The sequence below is a fragment of the Triplophysa rosa genome, linkage group LG7 (genome assembly GCF_024868665.1).
Source record: "Triplophysa rosa linkage group LG7, Trosa_1v2, whole genome shotgun sequence".
NCBI lineage: Eukaryota > Metazoa > Chordata > Actinopteri > Cypriniformes > Nemacheilidae > Triplophysa > Triplophysa rosa.
The window spans coordinates 17,264,097-17,286,166 of NC_079896.1; the positions used below are offsets into that span (position 1 = coordinate 17,264,097).

A 22,070-nucleotide genomic window follows, 5' to 3' on the forward strand; every position below is an offset into this window, starting at 1 on the left:
AACCGTATGATATATCGGCATCACATTTGAATAGCGTCACCAAATTACTGTCCCAAACATACCCTTAAAGTTTCAAGACAGCGCCACCTAGCGTTCATGAGATATTATGCTTTAATTGCTTATAACCCTTGAAAGCTGCTGGGTCAAGCATGCCGGCTGAGTGGCACACCTGATAAATTGCAAGTCTCGGGTGCACTGGTTCGAACCTCGTGTTGCGCATTTATACATTTAAATTTGCAAGTATGTGCACAAATAGTGCAAGTATGTAAACAAACGAGATGTAATGTAATTTTAGTAATGAAATAAAATAAAATAAAATAAAGTGCGATGTATGTAGTGTGACTTAAAGTGGTTTATAATACATATAAATATATACAAACAGAAACAAGGTAAATACAAAATAGCAGTGTTGAAGTCTCGAGACTCGGACTCGGTCTTGAACTCGGTCTCGAGACCCTATTTTAATGGTCTTGGTCTTGTCATGGACTTGTGTGCATTTTGACTCGGTTAAAAATGGATGATTTGTCAATGTTCATTGCATTGAATCAGTATCACTTTTGTACCTGCAAAAATCACCATTATTGTGATCTTTTTTAGCTTTAGTTGAGCTCTTGGCTCTTCTATTTTAATGTTAAATTAGGTTTCCTTCAGCCACAACTGTGTGTTAAAATAAATTAGTTGTAGCAAAGAGATGATTACTTCTGAATGGTAATGCATGCATTTTGAAATTGTCTCTGTGGATCTGTAGTTTGATATACTGTGATTTTTTTAGGAATTAACATATTCACAAAATGTTAAACCACTTTAACACACAACGGCATCAAGAATCTGCATATGAAACTCAACAATGGTGACAATCAACAAAAGAAAGCTTCATGCTGCAATGCATGCTGGGTGATCTGTTTATCTGAATTATTTTGACGATTGTCATCATTGTTGAGGGTTGTATGATGAGGTTTGATGTCAGTGAAATATGTTTGTTTATTTTCTCTCAATACCTGTGCATTGACTAGCCAGAGCACTCAGACCAGTCATCAATTGATCAATAATGTTTAAAACTAATACATTTTATTACAGCATGATTTTTCCATGAGAACAACCCTAACTTCTGTAAAAGCATGTCTGTCTTTCACAGTGCACAAGTGTTTTTATAACACTATTACATGACCTGAACGAATTAATTTAACAAAAGTCAAGGATCAAGAGCCCAACTAAAGCAAACACTGATCACGATAATGGTTATTATTGTGGGTACAAAACTCATTTCACAGAGTCTCATTTCATTTATTTCCATGTGAAAACTGAAAGTAGTCTGATAAACTCCAGATTTGAACCAGTTTTTACATTGTACCAAGGTCCCCTGTACGTCAATATCAGATGTTCAGAAAACGTAATAATGGGCCAATAAAGGGACGTCTTTTCAACATCGAAAGATGCAGAAAAGACGTCTTTTTGACATATTTTTGGTCAGGGGGAAGTCATAATTGTAATAAAATTACCTTTACAACACTTACTATGTGGCCTTTTCTACCCTCAGCTAATAATATTTTTAAACTAATATCAGTCTAAGTAAATAAAACACAGTGTACATGCCATGGTATATTTAATGCACTGAGCACTCTATGAGCTCGGTGCCAGTATTATTGTTTCCACCAAACATTTAACATATTCTTGAAGATTTCTATAGGTCTCGTCTCAGATCTCTTGTCCTAGGACTCGGACTTGACTCGGACTCGACCCTCTCTGGACTCGGTCTTGACTCGAACTCAACCCACTCTGGTCTCGGTCTTGACTCGAACTCGACCTACTCTGGACTCGGACTTGACTTGGACTCGAATGAGCTGGTCTCGACTACAACACTGCATGATCCTGATATCTCAGAACACTGATGCATGGAAAATAAAGCTGTTATAAAAATAAACTACTTTTTCAAAGTGTCTGCATTGTTGAATTACTAGCCTGTTATTCATTTATCATATTTGTTTTATTCAGATATAAACAAATGTTTATCCACACCATGTTTAAATGGAGGTGTTTGTGAAGACTTGGTAAAAAACTACACCTGCACCTGTACAGCGAACTTCACTGGAAGCCATTGTGAAAGAGGTGCGTCACTTGTTCAAACTCTTGTCTCATGTTCGAAATCTCACTTCTGTCGTTTAATAAATGCCAGCCACAAAAACATTATATTGTCTTTGTTTTTGTTTCCCTCAGCAATGGGAAAAATGTTTAATGATAGAAGATGTTTACATAACCAGCCGCCTACTTTTCTTAAATATTTGGCTTCCTGCAATGTTTTCCAACTGCAACTGACAACTGAAATGCTGAATAGAGAGCAGAGAAAACTTTTGGTTTCAGACCATATGTCTGGCTTCAAACCATTTGTGTGACTGATTGAACTGATGTATTTGCTAAAAATAGCAGCCACATCTAGTGGTTTTCAGATGCTTGATTTTGGTGTGGTCAGCAGTTAAGTTTGCCTGAGGTTAAAGTTACAAAGCTTTTAGAAGTAGTTTTTCAAAATGTTCCCATGTGAGACTGATAAATATGGTTGCAGGTTCATAAGTCAGCCCTTATTTGTCTTAGATTACATTACTTAGTTTAACTTTTTGTTATTTTATTAAGTCATGGTGTACAAACTTATGAATATTATTTTGTCCTAAAACAGAATTGATTATCATGGAAAACTCCTCTAGTACTGATGCCGCAAATCCGTCAGGTAAATTAATGTATTTTTATACATGTTACACCTCTTTCTGTTTCTTACAAGACCACACAACTTATTAATGATTTACAGTGATAGAGTGGGCTGTGAAAAGCATCAAATCTGCTAATTGACTGGTCCCAGAAATTACAGCTGCATCTGCAACCCTAGTTATTATGGTTAAAAAAATGTTAAGGAACAGTGGTCTGAAGATTTAAAGGGACAGTTCATCCAAAAATGAAAAGTTGGTCTTCATTTACTCACCCTCAAGATGTTCAATTTTTTTACATGATGAACACAGAGAACAATATTTGGAAGAATGCTTGTAACCAAAATGTTCTTGTCCACCATTCACTACCATAGTAGGAAAAAAATATTTGTAAATTCCTGTTCAAACAGAATTTTTGGTAACACTTTACGGTAAGGGTACATGAATGATCATGAATTCAGGCATACATTTCTCCCCGGGCGCTGCAGTGATAGCTGCCCACTGCTCCGGGTGTACGTGTGTTCACCACTTGCTGTGCGTGTGTTCACTACTCTCTGGATGGGTTAAATGCAGAGTCACATTTCGGGTATGGGTCACTATACTTGACAAATAATTGAATTGAATTGAATTGAAATTCATGCATGGACTAAACATTACTTGATGCATTAATACCTCGTGAATTATCAGGAAGTAACCTGAGTTCAAAGTCTTCCATTCATGACTTCATGAAAGAACAACATCTTAATTAAAAAATTAACTAAGATGAGTACATCATCATTAATTATGATTTATTACGTATGATCATGATATATTCAATAAAGTATCCAAGTCTCCCAATCATTAACTAAAAGTATGTTATTTAAAATCCTGTCATGACATTTTATTCATTTATTTCTAACATGTATTTATTTTCTCCTAATTCTCTGTCATTGCAGTTTAGCCTATATTCACCGACCGTAAGAAAAGTGATTAGTGTAGCCTGCTTCAACTAGCCTTGCACATAAAACAATATAACAAAACATAGTTGATGACTAATAATAATCATGACCCTAGAGTTTAAAAGAGTTTAGAAGAGTTTGAGAAGATTGCAGCATGATACAGTGACAAAATACGTTTGAAGTCACCACTTCAGTTGAGGGGCCACACAAATGATGGAGTCATGATAAGCAAATGATTAGTTAATGATAAGTACTATATTTGGATGTCAACAGAATTCATGTGCTATGTGCAGTGTTTATCCAATTTTGGGATCTGTGCCTTTACCTACAGGCTACTATGAACAAGACATAATCATGCTTGATAACTCAGATCATAATTACTGAAAAACATTATTTCTTACAATAATTGATATACTGACCTAACCTTTAATCATGCATTAGGTGATGTACTTTTTTGTATATTCCTTTAACCATCAGGGCACGTTACTGCCAACAATACTTATGACAAAGAAATTATTTTGTCACTGTATCATGCCGCAATCTTCTCAAACTCTTCTAAACTCTAGGGTCATGATTATTATTAGTCATCAATTATGTTTTTGTTATATTGTTTTATGTGCAAGGCTAGTTGAAGCAGGCTACACTAATCACTTTTCTTACGGTCGGTGAGTATAGGCTAAACTGCAATGACAGAGAATTAGGAGAAAATAAATACATGTTAGAAATAAATTAATAAAATGTCACAACAGGATTTTAAATAACACACTTTTAGTCAATTGTCAGGATCTTGTCCTTCCTGTCCTGAGTTTTCGAGCCTCGTGGACAGGGTCGTGACAGTGCCATATCGTATGTGTGTGTGTTATGTCTTGTGTGGAGACACGTGGCAGGTGTTGACATTGCGCCGCCTGTCCCCCTGTCTCTTGCCTTGGCCCCGCCCCCTTGTTTCTCGGTAATCTCCCCGTTAGTGTTTATCCTCGTCACCTAACCTTCACCCTCCCTGCATCATCATCTCTTGTTAGTGTTCCCCTTTATAAACCCTGTGTATTTCTAGTCCTGTGTCGGTTCATTGTCGTGCCATATCTTGCCCCCTGTTTCCCTCCTTGAATCATTGTGGATTATCCTGTTCCCGTTTATCGTGTTCTTTGTGTTTGTGGATTTATCATTTGGATTACCGTGTTGCCTGGTTTGTTTTGTCTCCCTTGCGGGAGGTACCTTAGTTTGTTTCCTTGTTTTGATTTGCACTGTTTTTCCCCATCGTGGGTTTTTGTTTTATTATCATTTAATAAAAGTTATTTTCATTAACCCCTTGTTGCCTGCGCCTGGGTTCTCTGTCCTTTTCCTGACAGTCAATGATTGGGAGACTTGGATAGTTCATTGAATATATCATGATTATACGTAATAAATCATAATTCATGATGATGTACCCATCTTAGTTAATGTTTTAATTAAGATGTTGTTCTTTCATGAAGTCATGAAGACTTTGAACTCAGGTTACTTTCTGATAATTCATGAGGTATTAATACGTCAAGTAATGTTTAGTCCATGCATGTGTGCCTGAATTCATGATCATTCATGAACCCTTACCGTAAAGTGTTACCGAATTTTCTAGCAAGTGTTACAACTAACCCTCTGTCTGTAAAAGGGACACCCCAAAATAAAAAGTCTGTCATTTACTCACATTTGAGTTGTTCCAAATCTGTATAAATTTCTTTGTTCTGTTGAACACTAAAGAGTTCTGGGGCACATTTGACTACCATTGTAATTTTTCCTACTATGGTAGTCAATAGGGTTCAACAACTGTTTGGTTACAAGCATTCGTCCAAATATCTTTCTCTACGTTCAACCACACAAAGAAATTTATAAAGGTTTGGAGCAACTAGAGGTGAGTAATTCAGGACAGAACTGCGTTTCCGGTCTGTCGCATTCGCAAAAGTATAAATGGAGCAAAAAGGCAAGTGTGACCGGGGATTTACCTGCGCTTTGACGCTCATCCAGAGGCGCAATCGTCTGTTCATTACATATTGCTAACATTTACAGAATAACATTCTTTATGTCGAGTCCTTTAAATAAAGTAAGTCGTGCTGGTTTAGGCTAAAATAGAGTAAAGTGACAGCGGAATGTCAACATGTGATTTTTTAAATGTCTCACAATTATTGCTGTCTGATATTGTGAATTATATTTTGCTGTTATTAGATGCATCTGCCAAAATTGTATAATAATTACTGTAGACCCTGACCCCATATAGCGTTAAAAGTAAACTGCTTAGTATGTTTTATAGACAAATGACAGACAAAAAAGATGATTTGAAATCAGAGATTTGAAATTGTGTTATTTTTACTCAAACACATGACGTACAACATGTTTTAAGACCTCCCGGCGTCTTCGGAACACAAATAAAGATATTTAGGTGACATCCTAAAGATTTCCAGGCCTTCTCAAAGACATGGTTATAGTTGTTGTCAAGGTCCAGAAAAGTACTAAAGACATCGTTAAATTGGTCCATCCGCTCATAGGGGCTCTATTAAATTTTTTTGAAGCGACGAGAATACTGTATGTGCAAAAAAACAAAACAAAATGACGACTTTAATCGATATATTCTCCTCTGTCTTGTCAGTCTATGTTACGCGTTCATGAGAGCACGCATGCGCATTCGGTTGGGCAAAAAAGTGTAAGTCTTGCTCAATATCGAAATCATCAGACATTTTGTGAAGATCAGCTTATATACAGCGTGCATCTGCTTGTAAACAAAGAGTTGCGCTTCTGGGTTTTCAGTCAGAATGCCGGCATCTGCCCCCACCAAATGCGTCGAATAGCTCTCTTGAACGTGCACCATAAACTGACGAGACCGAGGAGAATATATCAATTAAAGTTGTTATTTTGTTTTGTTTTTTCACATATAAAGTATTCTCGTCACTTCAAAAAAATTCAATTGAGCCCTTATGAGCGGATGGACCAATTTCACAAGTACTTTTCTGGACCTTGACAACAACTATAACCATGTCTTTGAGGAGGCCTGGAAATCTCTAGGATGTCACCTACATATCTTTATTTGTGTTCCGAAGACGCCGGGAGGTCTTAAAACATGTTGAACGTCATGTGGGTGAGTAAAAAATAACACAATTTAGATTTTGAGATTAACTTTTCCTTTAACACTGTATGCTGTTTCTAAAGCACATCAATAACCTGTAGATGTGTGTTATGCTTGAAATTACATTAATAGGACTAATGCAATTGTTGTAATTGCCTAGTTTAAGTCAGTTTTTAGTTTTTAGTTAGTTAGATCACAGCATCCATCTTATATGTTTTGGGGCAGTGGTCACCAACCCTGCTCCTGGAGATCGACCGTCCTGAAGATTTCAGCTCTAACCCCAATCAAACACACCTGAACTATCTAATCAAGGTGTTCAGGTTTGCTTGATAATTACAGACAGGTGTGCTGAAGCAGGGTTGGCGCTGCAATCTGCAGGATGGTCGATCTCCAGGAACAGGGTTGGTGACCACTGTTTAAGGGTAAGGATCAGTGCTCGAAGTGGGCCGGTGTTACAGCAAATTCTGTGACCGTCGCATTCTGTGACCCTAGTAGGCGCTGTTGTCACTGTGCAAATACGGCTCTCACTAAATCCTTGGTGTTTCGAGTCTAATGTCATCACGCAGCCGAGTCTGACGTCATCACGCAGCCGTGTTTTTTAGGTAAGTTTAAGAATCATATGTAGTTTAGATACTTTATGGTTAGGGTGTGGGTTAGGGTAAGGGTTTCGTAAGACTCGAAACAGCAAGGACTTAGTCAAAAACAACAAGCCACACACCAAGGATTTAGTGAGAGCCGTATTTGCACAGTGACAACAGCGCCTACTAGGGTCACAGAATACAACGGTCACAGGATTTGTTGCAACACCGGTAGGCGCCGGGATATGCAGTACCTTCTCTACTATAATCTTTAGCATACCTTCACTTTTTCTAGCATACTTGCACTTTTGACATGTTGCCGGTACATTGCCACTTCGCGTCATTGTATGGGTGATTCGCTAGAGTCACGGCATTAGCCGTTACGCTTTTTTGGATAAAGATTGCAGGCTTTCCATCTATGGTCTTTGGCGTGGAGCTACCCAACTTCAACAGATTGACCAATCAAACAGGGTTTACAGAATTCCAGCCAATCAATTTACAGATGTCAAGAAGCATTTCAGCTAATGAAACTAAAGAAAACAGAATGTTCAGCCAATCAAATTGAACAAGACAGTTTGTGAGATGTGAGAATGCAAACATTACAATGCCAACGATTTTACAATAAAAATGATCAATGGTAAGATTTCAGAGATGCAAACTACTTATCTTTTGCGAATTCTGCTGTTTTAAATGAAAACTTATGTGGTTTGTCACATAATGTGATGTGTGTTTCGACTTGACATGCCTAAAAACTATAAATATAAGTTTATAGCATATAAGGCAAAAATATGACGTGTATATGACGGATTTAATTAACAGAAGAATTCAATAGACTGCAGAACTATTATCACAGGTAATGAAATGGCTTTTTGTTCAAATTACATTATTAAATAAGTTGTTTGGCAAATGGTTCCTTTAGTAAATAAATGTGTTGTACCAGCAATGTCCAAATACAGTTTTTTTTTCCTTCTAGAAATGTTGAATTTAGTAATAATTTGCATATGGCAATTTGCACAAGAGAGTGCTGGAACTTTTTTTCCCACTTCAAGCACTGAAAGGATATTTGGTACACTTAAATATGTCTTAAAAAAAGTTATTCTTTAATATTTTCAGTAATTTATTGTTTATAAGTGTAATATGAGTTCACCATAGTCTAGAAAGGAAGCACTGAAATATTGAGGGTCTTTTCTATATAATAAAATTAATTTCTATAATGTTTTCTTGATTTGCGTTCTGACACATGCCATTTCTGCCACATACTGCATGCTATTTAGTAATTCAAATTATTATTGATAGCTCAAAGTTGATTAAATTTTAATGTATAAAAATTGTAACCACAATTTTCATAGTGGTGCCGATCTTTGCACTATGGGGGACCAATAGTGCTGCTTAGAAATAAAATAAAAAATAAATCTGTCAATTTAATAATTAAAACATAAAAATGTAAACAAATAAATTACTTTTTAAACAGAGAAATTAATAGACTTATTTAAAATTGTTTATGTATTTGTTTTAAAATGTAGTTTAATTGAACAATAAAAATATAATTTAAAAATATAATAAAAATATGCACTTACAATATACAATATAGTTAGTTTAGGGCAGCTGTGGCACAAACCTTACATTGGATGCTGCTCTAATAAATTTGTTAAGCACTGTGTATATGTTACTAATAAAAATGAGTATACATAAATTTATTCATTACATATAATGATATTATATACATATAACACATATAATGATTTGTCTACCAAAAAAAGCTCACAGCATATGAAATAATATATTAAATGATGTGTCGAATTACACAATAACAACATATCAAATGGGCTTTCAGACGGTAACAGGTGCTGAATGTTGTGTGGGCTTTGATGGAATCTTACTTGTCCCAAAGATGGTTTAACCTAAAGCATTCAGTCTTTTCGGCCATGTAAATGGAAAATCCGCTATGGTGCAAGCGCAACGGACTTGTAATGAAATGGGAGGAATGGAAGATGAGACTCCGGTTTAGTGCACATTCCACCCAAAACACACCCACGAGTCATTAAGAGAATAGGTACAACCCTTTTGGACCATGCTCCTGGCACGCTAACTGTTTTTTCTGTTGTTAAACTAGCAAAAGGCCCTTCAGACCATCCACTTAAAATAGGGGCCATAGTGTAACCATTTCATTGCTTTAACCCTTAGAACCAGACTGCTAGTAGGGCTGGGACAATATATCAATATATCTCAATTAATTACCGTTAAATACCACCACATCCGAAAGACAGATGGTGCTCTCGTGCAGAAACTCCTATATGGGCCCCAGAAGAAGTATCATTTGCACACATAGTTCAAGGAAATGCCAATGGGCATATTCTATCGCTGTTGTTCAAAACTTTTCAGGTACAGTGGCAAGAAAAAGTATGTGAACCTTTTGGAATTTCATGGTTTTCTGAATAAATTTGTCATAAAATGTGATCTGATCTTCATCTAGGTCAAGGGTATTGACAAATAAAATGTGTCTAAATTTTGATCTTTCATGTCTTTATTGAGAACAACCAAAAAACCTTGTAGTGCTTGTGGAAAAAGTATGTGAACCCTTGAGTTAATGACCTCAAAAAAGCTAATTGGAGTCAGGTTTTAGCACACCTGGAGTCTCGTTAAGATACTAAGTTTGGAGGTGTGGACTACAGCTACTTTGACTGATAAAAACCCCTCAAACTTTTGGAGTTTGCTCTGCACAAGAAGAACACCCTTATGTGAGCCATGCCTCGCCAAAAATAGCTTTCAGAGGATCTATGATCAAGAATTGTTGATTTACATAAAGCTGGCAAGGGTTACAGTTATTTCAAAGACTTTAGAAATTCACCAGTCTACAGTTAGGCAAACAATCTACAAATGGAGACACTTTGGGACTGTTGCTACTCTACCAAGAAGTGGGCACTCAGTCAAAATGACACCAAGAGCACAACGAAGACTTATCAATGAGGTAAGGAAACAACCCCGATGACAGTCAAAGATTTAAAGGCATCATTGGAACTTGCTAACATCTCTGTTCATGAGTCTACAATACATAAAACACTGAACAAGCAGGGTATCCACGGCAGGACACCACGAAGGAAGCCACTGCTTACTAAAAAGAACATTGCTGCACGCCTGGAGTTTGCAAAAGAGCACATTAACACTCCACAGCGGTATTGGCAAAATGTTTTGTGGACTGATGAAGCTCAGATTGAACTATTTGGAAAAAACACACAGCACTACATCTGGCGTAGAAAGGGCACGGCATATCATCATGAAAACATCATCCCAACTGTAAAGTATGGTGGAGGAAACATCATGATTTGGGCCTGCTTTGCTGCATCAGGGCCTGGCCAGCTTGGAATCATTGAGGGGAAGAGGAATTCACAAGTATATCAGACAATTCTTCAGGATAATGTGAGAATGTCTGCACGTCAGCTGAAACTGTGTAGAAGGTGGGTGATGCAACAGGACAACGACCCAAAACACATTTACATTACATTTACATTTAGCAGACGCTTTTATCCAAAGCGACTTACAGATGAGGGAAACAATGGAAGCAATTGGAACAACATAAGGACAACAAAAAGCATAAGTGTAATAAAAGAAAATTGGTCTCACATAGCCTATCACAGTATACAGAGCTAAGGATTTTGTTTTTGTTTGAAAGAGTAGAAAAGAGATAGAGGTCAGAACTGATCAGTCAGGTGTTGAAGGAAGATATGTGTTTTCAGACGGTTCTTCAAGATGGCTACAGAATCTGCTGATCTTGTAGCAGCGGGCAGATCATTCCATAAATGTGGAACCGATCCCGAGAAGGTACGTGAGAGAGATTTTTTTTACCTTTTTGGGATGGCACCACAAGACGTCGTTCGTTTGCAGAGTGTAGGGATCTGGCGGGTATATAAGTCTGCATTAGCGAGTGAAGGTAAGGGGGCGCCAAATCAGAGGTGGTCTTGTAGGCCAGGAGCAGAGTCTTGAATTTGATTCGAGCAACTATAGGGAGCCAATGTAACTTAGTGAAGAGAGGAGTGACGTGCACTCTCTTCGGTTCATTGAAGACCACTATTGCCGCCGCGTTCTGGAACATCTGTAGAGGTTTGGTTGTGCAAGCTGGAAGTCCAGCCAGTAGCGCATTGCAGTAGTTCAGTCTGGACAGAACAAGATCTTGGACTAAGACTTGCGTAGCATGCTCTGATAGGAAAAGTCTAATTTTCCTAATATTGTATAGGATGAATCTACAGGACCGGGTGGTGCTGGCAACATGATTAGTGAAGTTAAGCTGATCGTCGATCACCACTCCCAGGTTTCTGGCCGTTCTGGAAGATGTAATGGTTGATGAGCCCAGTTGAATGGAGAAGTTGTGATGAATCTTTGTGTCGGCCGGGATTACAAGCCATTCTGTTTTAGCAAGGTTCAGCTGCAGGTGATGGTCGTTCATCCAGTGCGAGATGTCGGCTAGGCATGCTGAAATGCGTGCAGAAACAGTCTGATCGTCAGGCTGAAATGACAGATGGAGTTGTGTATCATCTGCATAGCAGTGATAGGAAAAGCAATGTTTCCGAATGACAGAGCCTAGGGATGTCATGTATATAGAAAATAGAAACGGACCAAGCACTGAGCCCTGAGGCACCCCTGTGTCGAGATGTTGGGACCCAGAGACCTCTCCTCTCCAGGATACTCTAAATGACCTACCTGTGAGGTAAGATCTGAACCATTGTATCACCACTCCAGAGACACCCATAGCCTTGAGGGTCGACAGGAGTATGTGGTGGTTAACAGTGTCAAGGGCAGCAGACAGATCCAGTAGGATAAGTACAGATGAATTGGAGGCGGCTCTTGCCAATCTCAGGGCTTCAATTACTGAGAGCAGTGCAGTCTCAGGGGAATGACCGCTCTTGAAACCAGACTGGTTGCTGTTCAGGAGGTTGTTCTGGGTGAGAAAGGATGAGAGCTGGTTACATACCACCCGTTCAAGAGTTTTAGCAATGAAGGGGAGGAGTGATACCGGTCTGTTGTTCTCTAGCAGTGCAGGATTAAGAGTGGGTTTCTTCAGTAGCGGGGTAATACGGGCCTCTTTGAAGACTGTGGGAAATGTACCAGTGGTGAGAGACGGGAACAACCGATGGAGAGATGGCCTGGAGGAGATGAGTGGGGATGGGATCTAGCGGGCAGGTAGTTGGGTGGTTAGAAGACATGACCTTGGAGACATCATCTTGAGATAGGAGAGAGAATGTGTCGGGGGTTTGGGTGTGAACGAGGCGGCGGCACGGGGAATTGACTGCTGATGGTGGTGGTTTTCTTTATGAAGAAAGACGCAAAATCATCAGCTGTTAAGTCGGATGGAGGTGAGGGGGCAGGCGGGCAAAGAAGAGCAGAGAAGGTTTTAAAGAAAGTACGAGAGTCAGGCGAGTCTTTAATTTTAGCGTGGTAGTACTGGATTTTTGCAGAGGAGACATCAGTAGAGAAAGAAGAGAGGAGAGACTGATAGAGACCGAGGTCAGTAAGTGAAGAAAAACACCGTAAGAAAAACACCGGAGCAAGTCTACAACAGAATGGCTTCAGAAAAACAAAATCCGCCTTTTGGAGTGGCCAAGTCAGAGCCCAGACCTCAATCCAATAGAGATGCTATGGATTGACTTGAAGAGGGCCATACACATGAGACGTCCAAAGAATATGACAGAGCTAAAGCAGTTCTGCCAGGAAGAATGGGTTAAAATTCCTCCTCAACGATGTGTAGGTCTGATCCACAGCTACCGGAAGCGCCTGGTTGAGGTTATTGCTGCCAAGGGGGGTCAACCAGTTATTAATTCTAAGGGTTCACTTACTTTTTCCACTGCCATTTTGAATGTTGAATGAGTGTGTTCAATAAAGACATGAAAGATCAGAATGTTTTTGTGTTATTATTTTTAGACACATTATGTTTGTCAATACCCTTGACTTAGATGAAGATCAGATCACATTTTATGACAAATGTATTCAGAATACAATGAAATTCCAAAAGGTTCACATACTTTTTCTTGCCACTGTATTTTTATGATGATAAAATATATTTATAATTATGATGTTTGACGAGTGTTGCTTTTTCAAATGCATGTCATAAATGACTCAATCTCGTAGTGATTTTAGATTGAGCAGTACTTCCTACTGATCAAAGAGCCGTAGTTCACGGGAGAGCTGTGCATAAACCACAAAATCGAAGCCTTTGTGATTGCAGAATTGACAAATAGTCAACAATGCCAACCGTTTTAATTACAACAATTAACATTGTCATGTTATTTCAGCCATACTCATCTCTAGAAGTAATTTTACCTGTCCCACCTTCTGTGGATAAAACATTTATATACAACAATTAGCACTGCCTTTTATGCTTAACTTGAACAAGAAAAAAACATCCTAAAATATGAAATGTGTCATAAAAAGCATGTAAATGTAACTTTTGATCATTATTACAACACTAATTTCATGTTTTAACAAAAAATATATGTAAATTGTTGGTGTTGCTTAAAGTATTGCTCTAAGCAATAAGCAGAAAGTGATTTTTCAGAATTAGACGGTTCTATCTGTTTGACCTGTTCCAAAATTGATGTTATTGACAATATTGTAGATTTAGAATATATTTACAGCCTCTGTCTTTTTCATGTATGAAAGAGATTTGTTCTTCATATCATGTTTGCTATGTGAAATGCCAAAACTTTGAAGCTCAATATCTCAAAACTACTCCGAACACAGATTGAACCTCATAATTCCAAGGCGACGATATATATGTCTCACTATGTTACGGTGCAGCAAGGGAAGACAGGGAGCGGATCCAAATGCAGTTTTGGTATTTAATATAATCCATAGGGTAATCACAAAAACATAAAACATAAAACATAAAAAATAAACAAGACACCAACGCAACATTAACGACAATCAAAACTAGACAAAGGAAACACTGGGGTATTTCTACACAAACTAAATTAACATTGCCATGTTATTTCAGCCATGCTCCTCTCTAGAAAGTAATTTCACCTGTCCCACCTTCTGTGGATAAAACATTTAGATACAACAATTAGCACTGCCTTAGCACAAGACACACATTGGAGGCAACAGGGAACCAATGAACAAATGAACTACAATGACTACAAAACAGGGGCCCGTTCTTTGTACCTCGCTAAAAGTCTAAGGGATGAACCTGACAGGGCCTGTACTGTTGCAAGTGCTACACTACACACACCATCAGAAAAGAGAGGAGACCTGTGATGAAGAAGCAGCCTGATGATGATCTTTAAACCATTACACTCCGACTGAGCTTCATGAGATATAACTTTTGGAATACCATTTCTTTATTATTCTTAAATAAATAAAAAAACAACACAAACATGCTTAGGCCCACATGCATTTTACTTTTAATCTCCATAGATAATAGGCAGGTATCAGTGTCATCTTTTACCTGCTATAAGAGTCAAGAATGTTAAATCAGTAAACAATATAGAAATAGTTTCTAAATCTGCAATCTTCTTAAAACTAAATCTCCAGTTTTAGGTTTGTGTTCTTCATATTGTCAAGGTCAATGTATTGAAGTTTTTGCTTTTGAATTTGCGTATATTCAACCTTTAAATACTTTAAAAAGTGTACTGTATACATGGATGTGCCTTTTGTGGAGAGAAATCAATAATTCACAAAACATTTAAAAGCAATAAAATAGCACAACAAAATCATATTTTCCTCATCTCTGTAGAACGTTTCTGTGCAGACACATGCCATTTCTGCCACATACTACATGCTATTTAGTTCAAATTATTATTGATAGCTCAAATTTTATAAAATTTTAATGTATCAAAATTTAACAAAGCCTTTCAGATGATGTGGACTCCTGCGACTGAGTTTATCCAATTTAAGTCTTCAGACACTTTCCTCAATATCCTATGCAGTGAACACTAATGGATATAAAACACTGTATTTTGTGGGGGGGGAAGTACCATCTCATTGCAATTAACCACTAAGAACTAAAAATTAATTTATCAAAATATACCAACTTCAGTTTACAACTGTCACGGTCCCACCGTCTTGTTTATGAAATTCTAGTCATGTGGCGGGATCGGGGCAGAGTCCTTAGGTTTTATGTGAGAAAACCATGAGTTGTTTGTTTTTACTTCTCATGTGTTTTCTTGTGTCTCGTCATTGGCCCCGCTCCTCTCGTTTCCTTGTTATCTTTCCCTGAGTGTTTGATTACCCACACCTGCCCTGTGTCGTTATCCCTCGTTTGTGTTGCCTATATATACCCTCTTGTTTCTTTGTCCTGTGCTCGTGTATTACATACGTGTGTGTGTATTGTGTCTCGTGTGTTTCATGCTCGTGCTTCCTGTTGGTTATTCCTCTGTGCTTGTGTCTTCGTGGATGTATCGCCCTTGTCAAAGTAAGTCTAGTTTAGTGCTAGTCTGTTGTACTCTTGTCCAGTGTTGTATTAGTCTGTTTATTTAGTTAGTGTATTCAGTCTTTGTTCCTGTGGTTCCCGTTCATCGTGTCTTGTTTTCCCCATTGTGGGTTTTTGTTTTATGGTAGTAGTTCTCAGTTTAGTTTTTCCCCATTGTGGGTGTTTTGGTTTCCGTTTTTTGTCAATAAAGTGTTTTGTTAACCCCTTCATTGCCTGCCTGCATTTGGGTTCTTCTCCTCACCACCAACCGTGACAACAACTGCTTTAAAATGTTACAAATATCTCTGAAAGTTGTCTGTGCATCGTTTGAAGTGTTCCTGACATTTTAATAAGGTTTTAAAATTTCATAATTTTAAAGCAGCCATAAAAAAACGTATTTTGACGTATTATTTATATTGTATTATTTACAACTTTTGACGTAACAACCAGCCAATAGCAGCACTGCTGATCACTAGTTCTTCTATTGATATATGCTGCCTTTCCAAACAGTGCGTGAGCGTGCAATGATCCCAGACAATTGAATCCAGATATACTAATCATACACAACAGGTGCGTTCGAAGGACCGAATTATCCAGATTATGATTTGCGGGATTAGTTCATCTCGGATATTTCATTTGATCTTGGATGTAGTAAGCGACGTAGGAAGAACGGGCCCCAGGACAGGAAACAGGAACTCAAAAGAAACAAACTAAAAGTCCAAACTAACTTGGACAACACAGACAGAATCGTGACACACTAAATCCATATACTCAATATTACTGTTGTGCAATTGAAAGAAAAATGTTAGGATGTGTGGGGGGGCATTTTTTTTATACTCCTCATTCTTGAACTGAAATAACCATCAACTTTTAAAAAGATTTTCTTAAATCTACTGCATACCTTCATGCCCAGCAACTTGGAAAGTGTATTGGAAAGTCACAAAGTCCTCTGAGGAAGAAAAAGTAGCAGCTTACAGGAAGAACACAGTTGTGTCTAAAACATCGGTTCCCAACAGGGGGGTCCCGGCCCACAAGGGGGCCTCAGCGAGCTCTGTGGGGGGTCGTGTCATATTTTTGAAAAGTGTTGCGCAGTGAGCATTAAGGAGAACGATCATATTACTTCAGCTAATTTTATCCATGATCCCCTGGCTGACCAAAAAATGGACAAATTTGTAATTCGTCCTCCACAAAAACGACCGAGTCCCACTGCTTCACCTACAGCAGCTGATAGTAATGACCCAGGCATACTTAACGCAGGTGAGGAAGCTCCCACCAATTTGTGTCGCAGTTTTAGCAGTGCTAGCAATACTGGAAATACGAAATGCCGGAAATACCAAGATGGTTACCTGAACTACGGTTTTATTTCATTTTCTCGTAGCAAAGAGTCCCTGCTACAGTGCATTATCTGCGCCAAAGTCCTTGCTAACGAATGCATGAGGCCGTCCAAACTAATGAGACATTTACAGACAACTCATCCTCAATACCACGACAAGCCCAGGACATTTTTTTAGCGCAAGGCAAAAGAATTGACACACTCCCAAAATGAGATGAGGGAAGTCACAGCTACTGACAAGAAACTTAAAAAAAATATCGTATACAGTTGCTGAAAAAATTGCCAAAGCAAAGAATGGGCATACAATTGCAGAAACTTTGATTTTGCCATGCGCAACAGAGATTGTCAAGGAATTATTTGCAGAGGATAAATCAAAACAATTGGCTAAGATACCATTATCAAATACTACGGTCAAAAGTCGAATCGCAACAATGTCAGAAGATGTGAGGGGTCAGCTTTCTGCGCGACTTCGTGGTAATAACTTCGCACTTCAAATAGAGTCTATTGACGTGTCAAAAATGGCACAACTCCACGCATACGTTCGTTATTTGTTTTGTTTTGTAAAGAGTTCTGTACCAAGACGACGGCAAACAATATTTTTGAAACTTTGGATAATTTCATGAGATCAAATGAGCATTGACCGAATTATTACACACTACAGCAGCAATCCTCACACTGATTGATAAAGCCCCACAAATAACATGCAAGTATTGAGGTGCCAGACAGCAGTCATTTTGTAATAGCCTATATTCATTCTTTTTTTCTTACACACCAATATGAATACTTATATTTTTGATATTGCATTTCAAATAAGGCCAATTTATAGGCTACTCCATAAAAATGCAGTTTGAAACTGCTTCAGTTTGTGACATTATAACCCTGTAACCAATCACGTTAACAGATTTGAGCGATAGATATCTAAGGATAGCGCACAAACTCACCATTAAAACGAACGCTGCTGTTTCAGCTCTGCTTCTGCAACACTATAATCTATATTATATATCTATAATCAATGGTCCGAGCTCACACGATTGAATGGAGGCAGGGCCTAATGTGCATACTCATTAATCTGCATACTGTATACTAAATGAAGGGTTTAGAGTTACATTCAAGTCATTTTAGGGCATGAATAAATTATTGTCACAGTAAAAAAACGTTTGCATATGATATTTTAATGCTTAAAGACAAGTTTTAAGTGATAAAATTATCAAATTCAGTGGGACTATAACAAACTCTCCACAGCCCTATACTTAAGACTGTAACATTCTTCTAAATGAACACTTTTGTGCCAGATTGATTGATGCAAAGAAAAAGCAACACATTTTAGAATGATTAAAATGTAAAATACCAGCATAGTGAAAACAAAATTGACTGATATTTAATTGTACTCTCTCTTTCTCTCTACTTCCTATTTCATACAATTCATACAGATTGTCTCTGTCAGAATGGAGGTGTTTGTGTTGATCTGAATGGCACATGTGAATGTCCGAGAGGATTCACTGGACTCTATTGTCAGTTTGGTATGTATTAGCTGTAAACAAAGACATATTTGTGTTTTCCCAAAAACTCAACCAAACCAAAGGTAGGCCATTTTATTTTCTTGTTTGCAATGTGTTGCTTGAGACACTGATGCTGACTTGCTTATCTTCACTAAAAGGAATACTACACAGTATTATTAGTTAGTAGTAATATTGGTAGTCTGTCAGGGTATTCATTATTTAAAGAACAATTTCTCTAAGCAAATTTTCTTGTTTCTGTTATGAAAGACTACTCAAAACTTTGGCAAAGAAAATATTGTGTGTGAGTGAGAAGCAAAATGTGGAAATGTCTTAACGATCCAGCGTGTAGATTTTTGGAGGATCTATTGACAGAAATGCAATATAATATACATAACTATGTCTTCAGAGGTATATAAAGATCTTGCATAATGAAGTGTTATGTTTTTATTACCTTAGAATTAACTGTTTCTATCTACATACACTGCGGATCCCCTTACATGAAATTTGCCATGTTGTTTCTACAGTATCCCTAAGCAGAAAAAACTAATATACAGAGCGTGTAAATGTGTTATCTCCTTCGGCAAAGAAGTGAAAACATGGTGACATCTTAGCTCTTTGCAGCCACCGTAGTGCTTCTAAAGGGAGTAGTGGAGTGAACCATTGGTTGCAATTCACAGCCTCACTGCTAGACGCTGCTAAAATCTCCACATTGCTCATTTAAGAGTGTAGGCCACCTTTGAATAAAATAGGGCTTTTACACTTCAAGGTATAGGTATTAGTGAATTCACTTTGTGTTATGAGTAATTTATAAGAAATACAAAATATTTTTCCCCAAACATTAGAAGTAACTCAAACACCCTGTAGTAACAGCAGGCCATGTCCTGATGGAGGCCCATGCCTGGAGTATGGTGGCACATACCTCTGCACCTGTCAAACCGGTGTCGACTTTGACCGCAAGGACTTCTACCCATATGGTAAGAGCTCTAGAGAGTGGTGATAGAAGGCATCTTTGTGTGAAAACAAACACTGTGTACTGTGTTTCAGTACAGCCCCAATCAGCATGTGATTCCTCACCATGTCAGAATGGAGGGTATTGCTACGAGAAAGATGGAGGCTACAACTGTGAGTGCAAACATGGCTACAGAGGCAAGCGTTGTGAAATAGGTATATCCATTTTTTTAACACTTTGTCTATGAATGTGTACATCAATAGTCAGATCTTTAGTAACTCAATCATTGTAAATCATAGTGTGTAACATACACAAAATCCACTCCATCTACATTAAGATTTGATTTTTTACCTTTTCCATAGTCAGATTAAGTTTCTGTGCCTCTAGTCCCTGTCGTTATGGAGGCTCTTGTGAAGAAGAAGGTGACAGCTACCGGTGTCTGTGTCCCCACCGTTTCACAGGGAAATATTGCGAAGTGGGTGAGTATTTTGTCTCATAAAATTAGGAAGCATTCTCAAAATCCTTTTATTATCTTGTTTACTGTATATCTTTCATACACAAGTGCGTGGTTTTAGGGTTGTTAAATTCTCAGCCACTAATAAGCACCCAGATGATGTTACAGTTTTCATTCACCCTTTCTCTTCTTTTTATTCTGGTCAAATGGAATAAGTGTGTAATCTGCTTTTCCTCATGTTTGGAAAATTCTTCACACACAGAGTGCCACAAAACCCTGCAAAGCAAGCAGCTTCAAAGCCAAGAGGCTTTTCATCTCTGGATTTTCATTATCCCAACTTTGTCCCACATTAAAGTTGTGCAACTGCTTGGCCTTGTGTAGTGATCCAATCTGATGGAGTTTTTCCACACTTGAATTACTCACATGTAGAAAGAAATAAAAATTGGCCTAGTACATGATTGAAAAACTGGTTCTCTCTTTCTCTGTGCTATTGTAATGATAAATGATTTCTCACACATGTTGGCCATGATATATTTTACAAATGAGTGTGCACATACACACACACTCACTGTACACAACCACATGTGTACAGAGAACTGTTTAAACCATTGAATGCTTAATGTTTAGGAAGGCCGGATCCATGTGCTTCCAGTCCCTGTCTGAATGGGGGAACTTGTTTCCACTACATTGGTAAATACAAATGTGAGTGCTTCCCATCTTTCATCGGAAGACACTGTGATATCAACAGAGGATCTGATCCAGCTTTGAAAGGTAATCTTTTTTATCCTCCCTTTTACCTAAATGAGCTGGATGCTATCACAACAGGAATCAGGCGCTCACAAAAGCTCTTTCATTTAACAGTAGTCACTATTCACTCATGTAGGTGTAATTGATTTGCATGTTAGACCAGGAACTCCAGTTGTCCATCTTCATTCAGATGATTCCATGAAGCAGCAGCAGGTGCCAACTTCTGCAGTAAAAGCTGGCTTGTGTCTTATCTCCTCAGAGAATTAGCTGGACAAATTTTTCAGTGCATTTGATACTTTCTCTGACCAGAGGTTTTAACTCTGCTGTTACTGTTGGTTCTAAAAAGGTTTCTCACAAGGTGCGGTAAAGTGTGCGTCTGCCTGTTCCATGATAGGATGAAATACAATCCCCTTGTCCTCGAAAACATTTGACACTAAGGGTGTTTTGACAGCTTCTCTCTGTTTATGGATCAGATTGTGGCTGTAAATGTGACCATGTGGATTAAGTCAAGTGAGAAAGGTTGTTTATGTATGTTTTAGGGAAAAGCAATCATTTATGTTGAAAGCCGAAAGAAACAAATATATGATGTAGCATCTGCTCGCTGTGTTTTGTTTCATAGTTTTATATTGTATGACAGCCTTTTCTGAAGTGCTGCAGTGTGGTTGTAATGTAGGTCTTTGTTTCCTGTCATTTAACTGCCGGTTTCGGTCAGCAAAGTTATAAATAATTATTGATTAACTTTGTCATTTAGGTCCAATTCTTTATCGTCAGTTCTCTACAACAGTTGCATTGAAAAAAATTGCGTCTGTGTATTTCTTGTTAAAATATCAGCAATTATTATTGTTGTCAGTTTAGTTTACGGAATGCTATCAGACATTTATGGCTTTCAATTTCAATATTCAATATATACTCATGCAGTACATAGTACTGAATCTATACATTCAGCCAAATCATTTGACAAATTCTATTCATATTATTTATATATTACAACAAATTCTTGATTTTGTACTTCTTTGTTCACATTACAGGTCTGGACTGTGGCTCCCCTGTGAAAATCAAGCATGCTGAAGTTCAATATTCCTCTACTACCCTAGGCTCTATTGCTTCGTATACATGCCACCCAGGCTATACTGCCCTGCCCAGGGCCACCCAGAGCACCTGCAGCAGCCAGGGGTTCTGGAGCCAACCTCCTGTCTGTGAAGGTTAGTGAAGACGTATTATTTAACCAACATTCCAAAATGATTAGCTGGATTTTAGTAGTGGCATGAAAAGCTCATGTGCATACTAAATGTCAAATGAAGAGAAAACATATTGTTTAAACCAGAAAAAGATTTTGCAGCTTGTCAGGGTAATAACAGGAAATAGACAGGCCTTTTTAACTCTGTATACTGTT

General features: G+C 38.0%; 2 protein-coding genes across 17 annotated transcripts in view; one reads left to right on the forward strand and one right to left on the reverse strand.

Annotated features, from left to right (window-relative positions):
• Positions 1 to 22,070, reverse strand: part of tbc1d23 (TBC1 domain family, member 23) — a 521,932-nt gene that overhangs the window by 51,288 nt on the left and 448,574 nt on the right. The gene's annotated exons all lie outside the window — the stretch shown is intronic.
• sned1 (sushi, nidogen and EGF-like domains 1) overlaps positions 854 to 22,070 on the forward strand; it is a 123,698-nt gene continuing 102,481 nt past the window's right edge. For 6 of the 14 annotated variants that reach the window (XM_057337195.1, XM_057337181.1, XM_057337188.1 and 3 more), the window contains exons 1-8: positions 855 to 2,106; positions 2,669 to 2,719; positions 18,459 to 18,548; positions 19,370 to 19,501; positions 19,572 to 19,691; positions 19,839 to 19,955; positions 20,558 to 20,701; positions 21,706 to 21,879. In XM_057337195.1, the coding sequence (XP_057193178.1) occupies positions 2,680 to 2,719; positions 18,459 to 18,548; positions 19,370 to 19,501; positions 19,572 to 19,691; positions 19,839 to 19,955; positions 20,558 to 20,701; positions 21,706 to 21,879 (817 nt within the window). In that variant the 5' untranslated portion in view covers positions 855 to 2,106; positions 2,669 to 2,679. Of the gene's footprint in view, positions 2,107 to 2,662; positions 2,720 to 18,458; positions 18,549 to 19,369; positions 19,502 to 19,571; positions 19,692 to 19,838; positions 19,956 to 20,557; positions 20,702 to 21,705; positions 21,880 to 22,070 lie in introns of those variants that run through there. The other 8 variants (XM_057337189.1, XM_057337182.1, XM_057337196.1 and 5 more) reach the window with 6 other exon arrangements.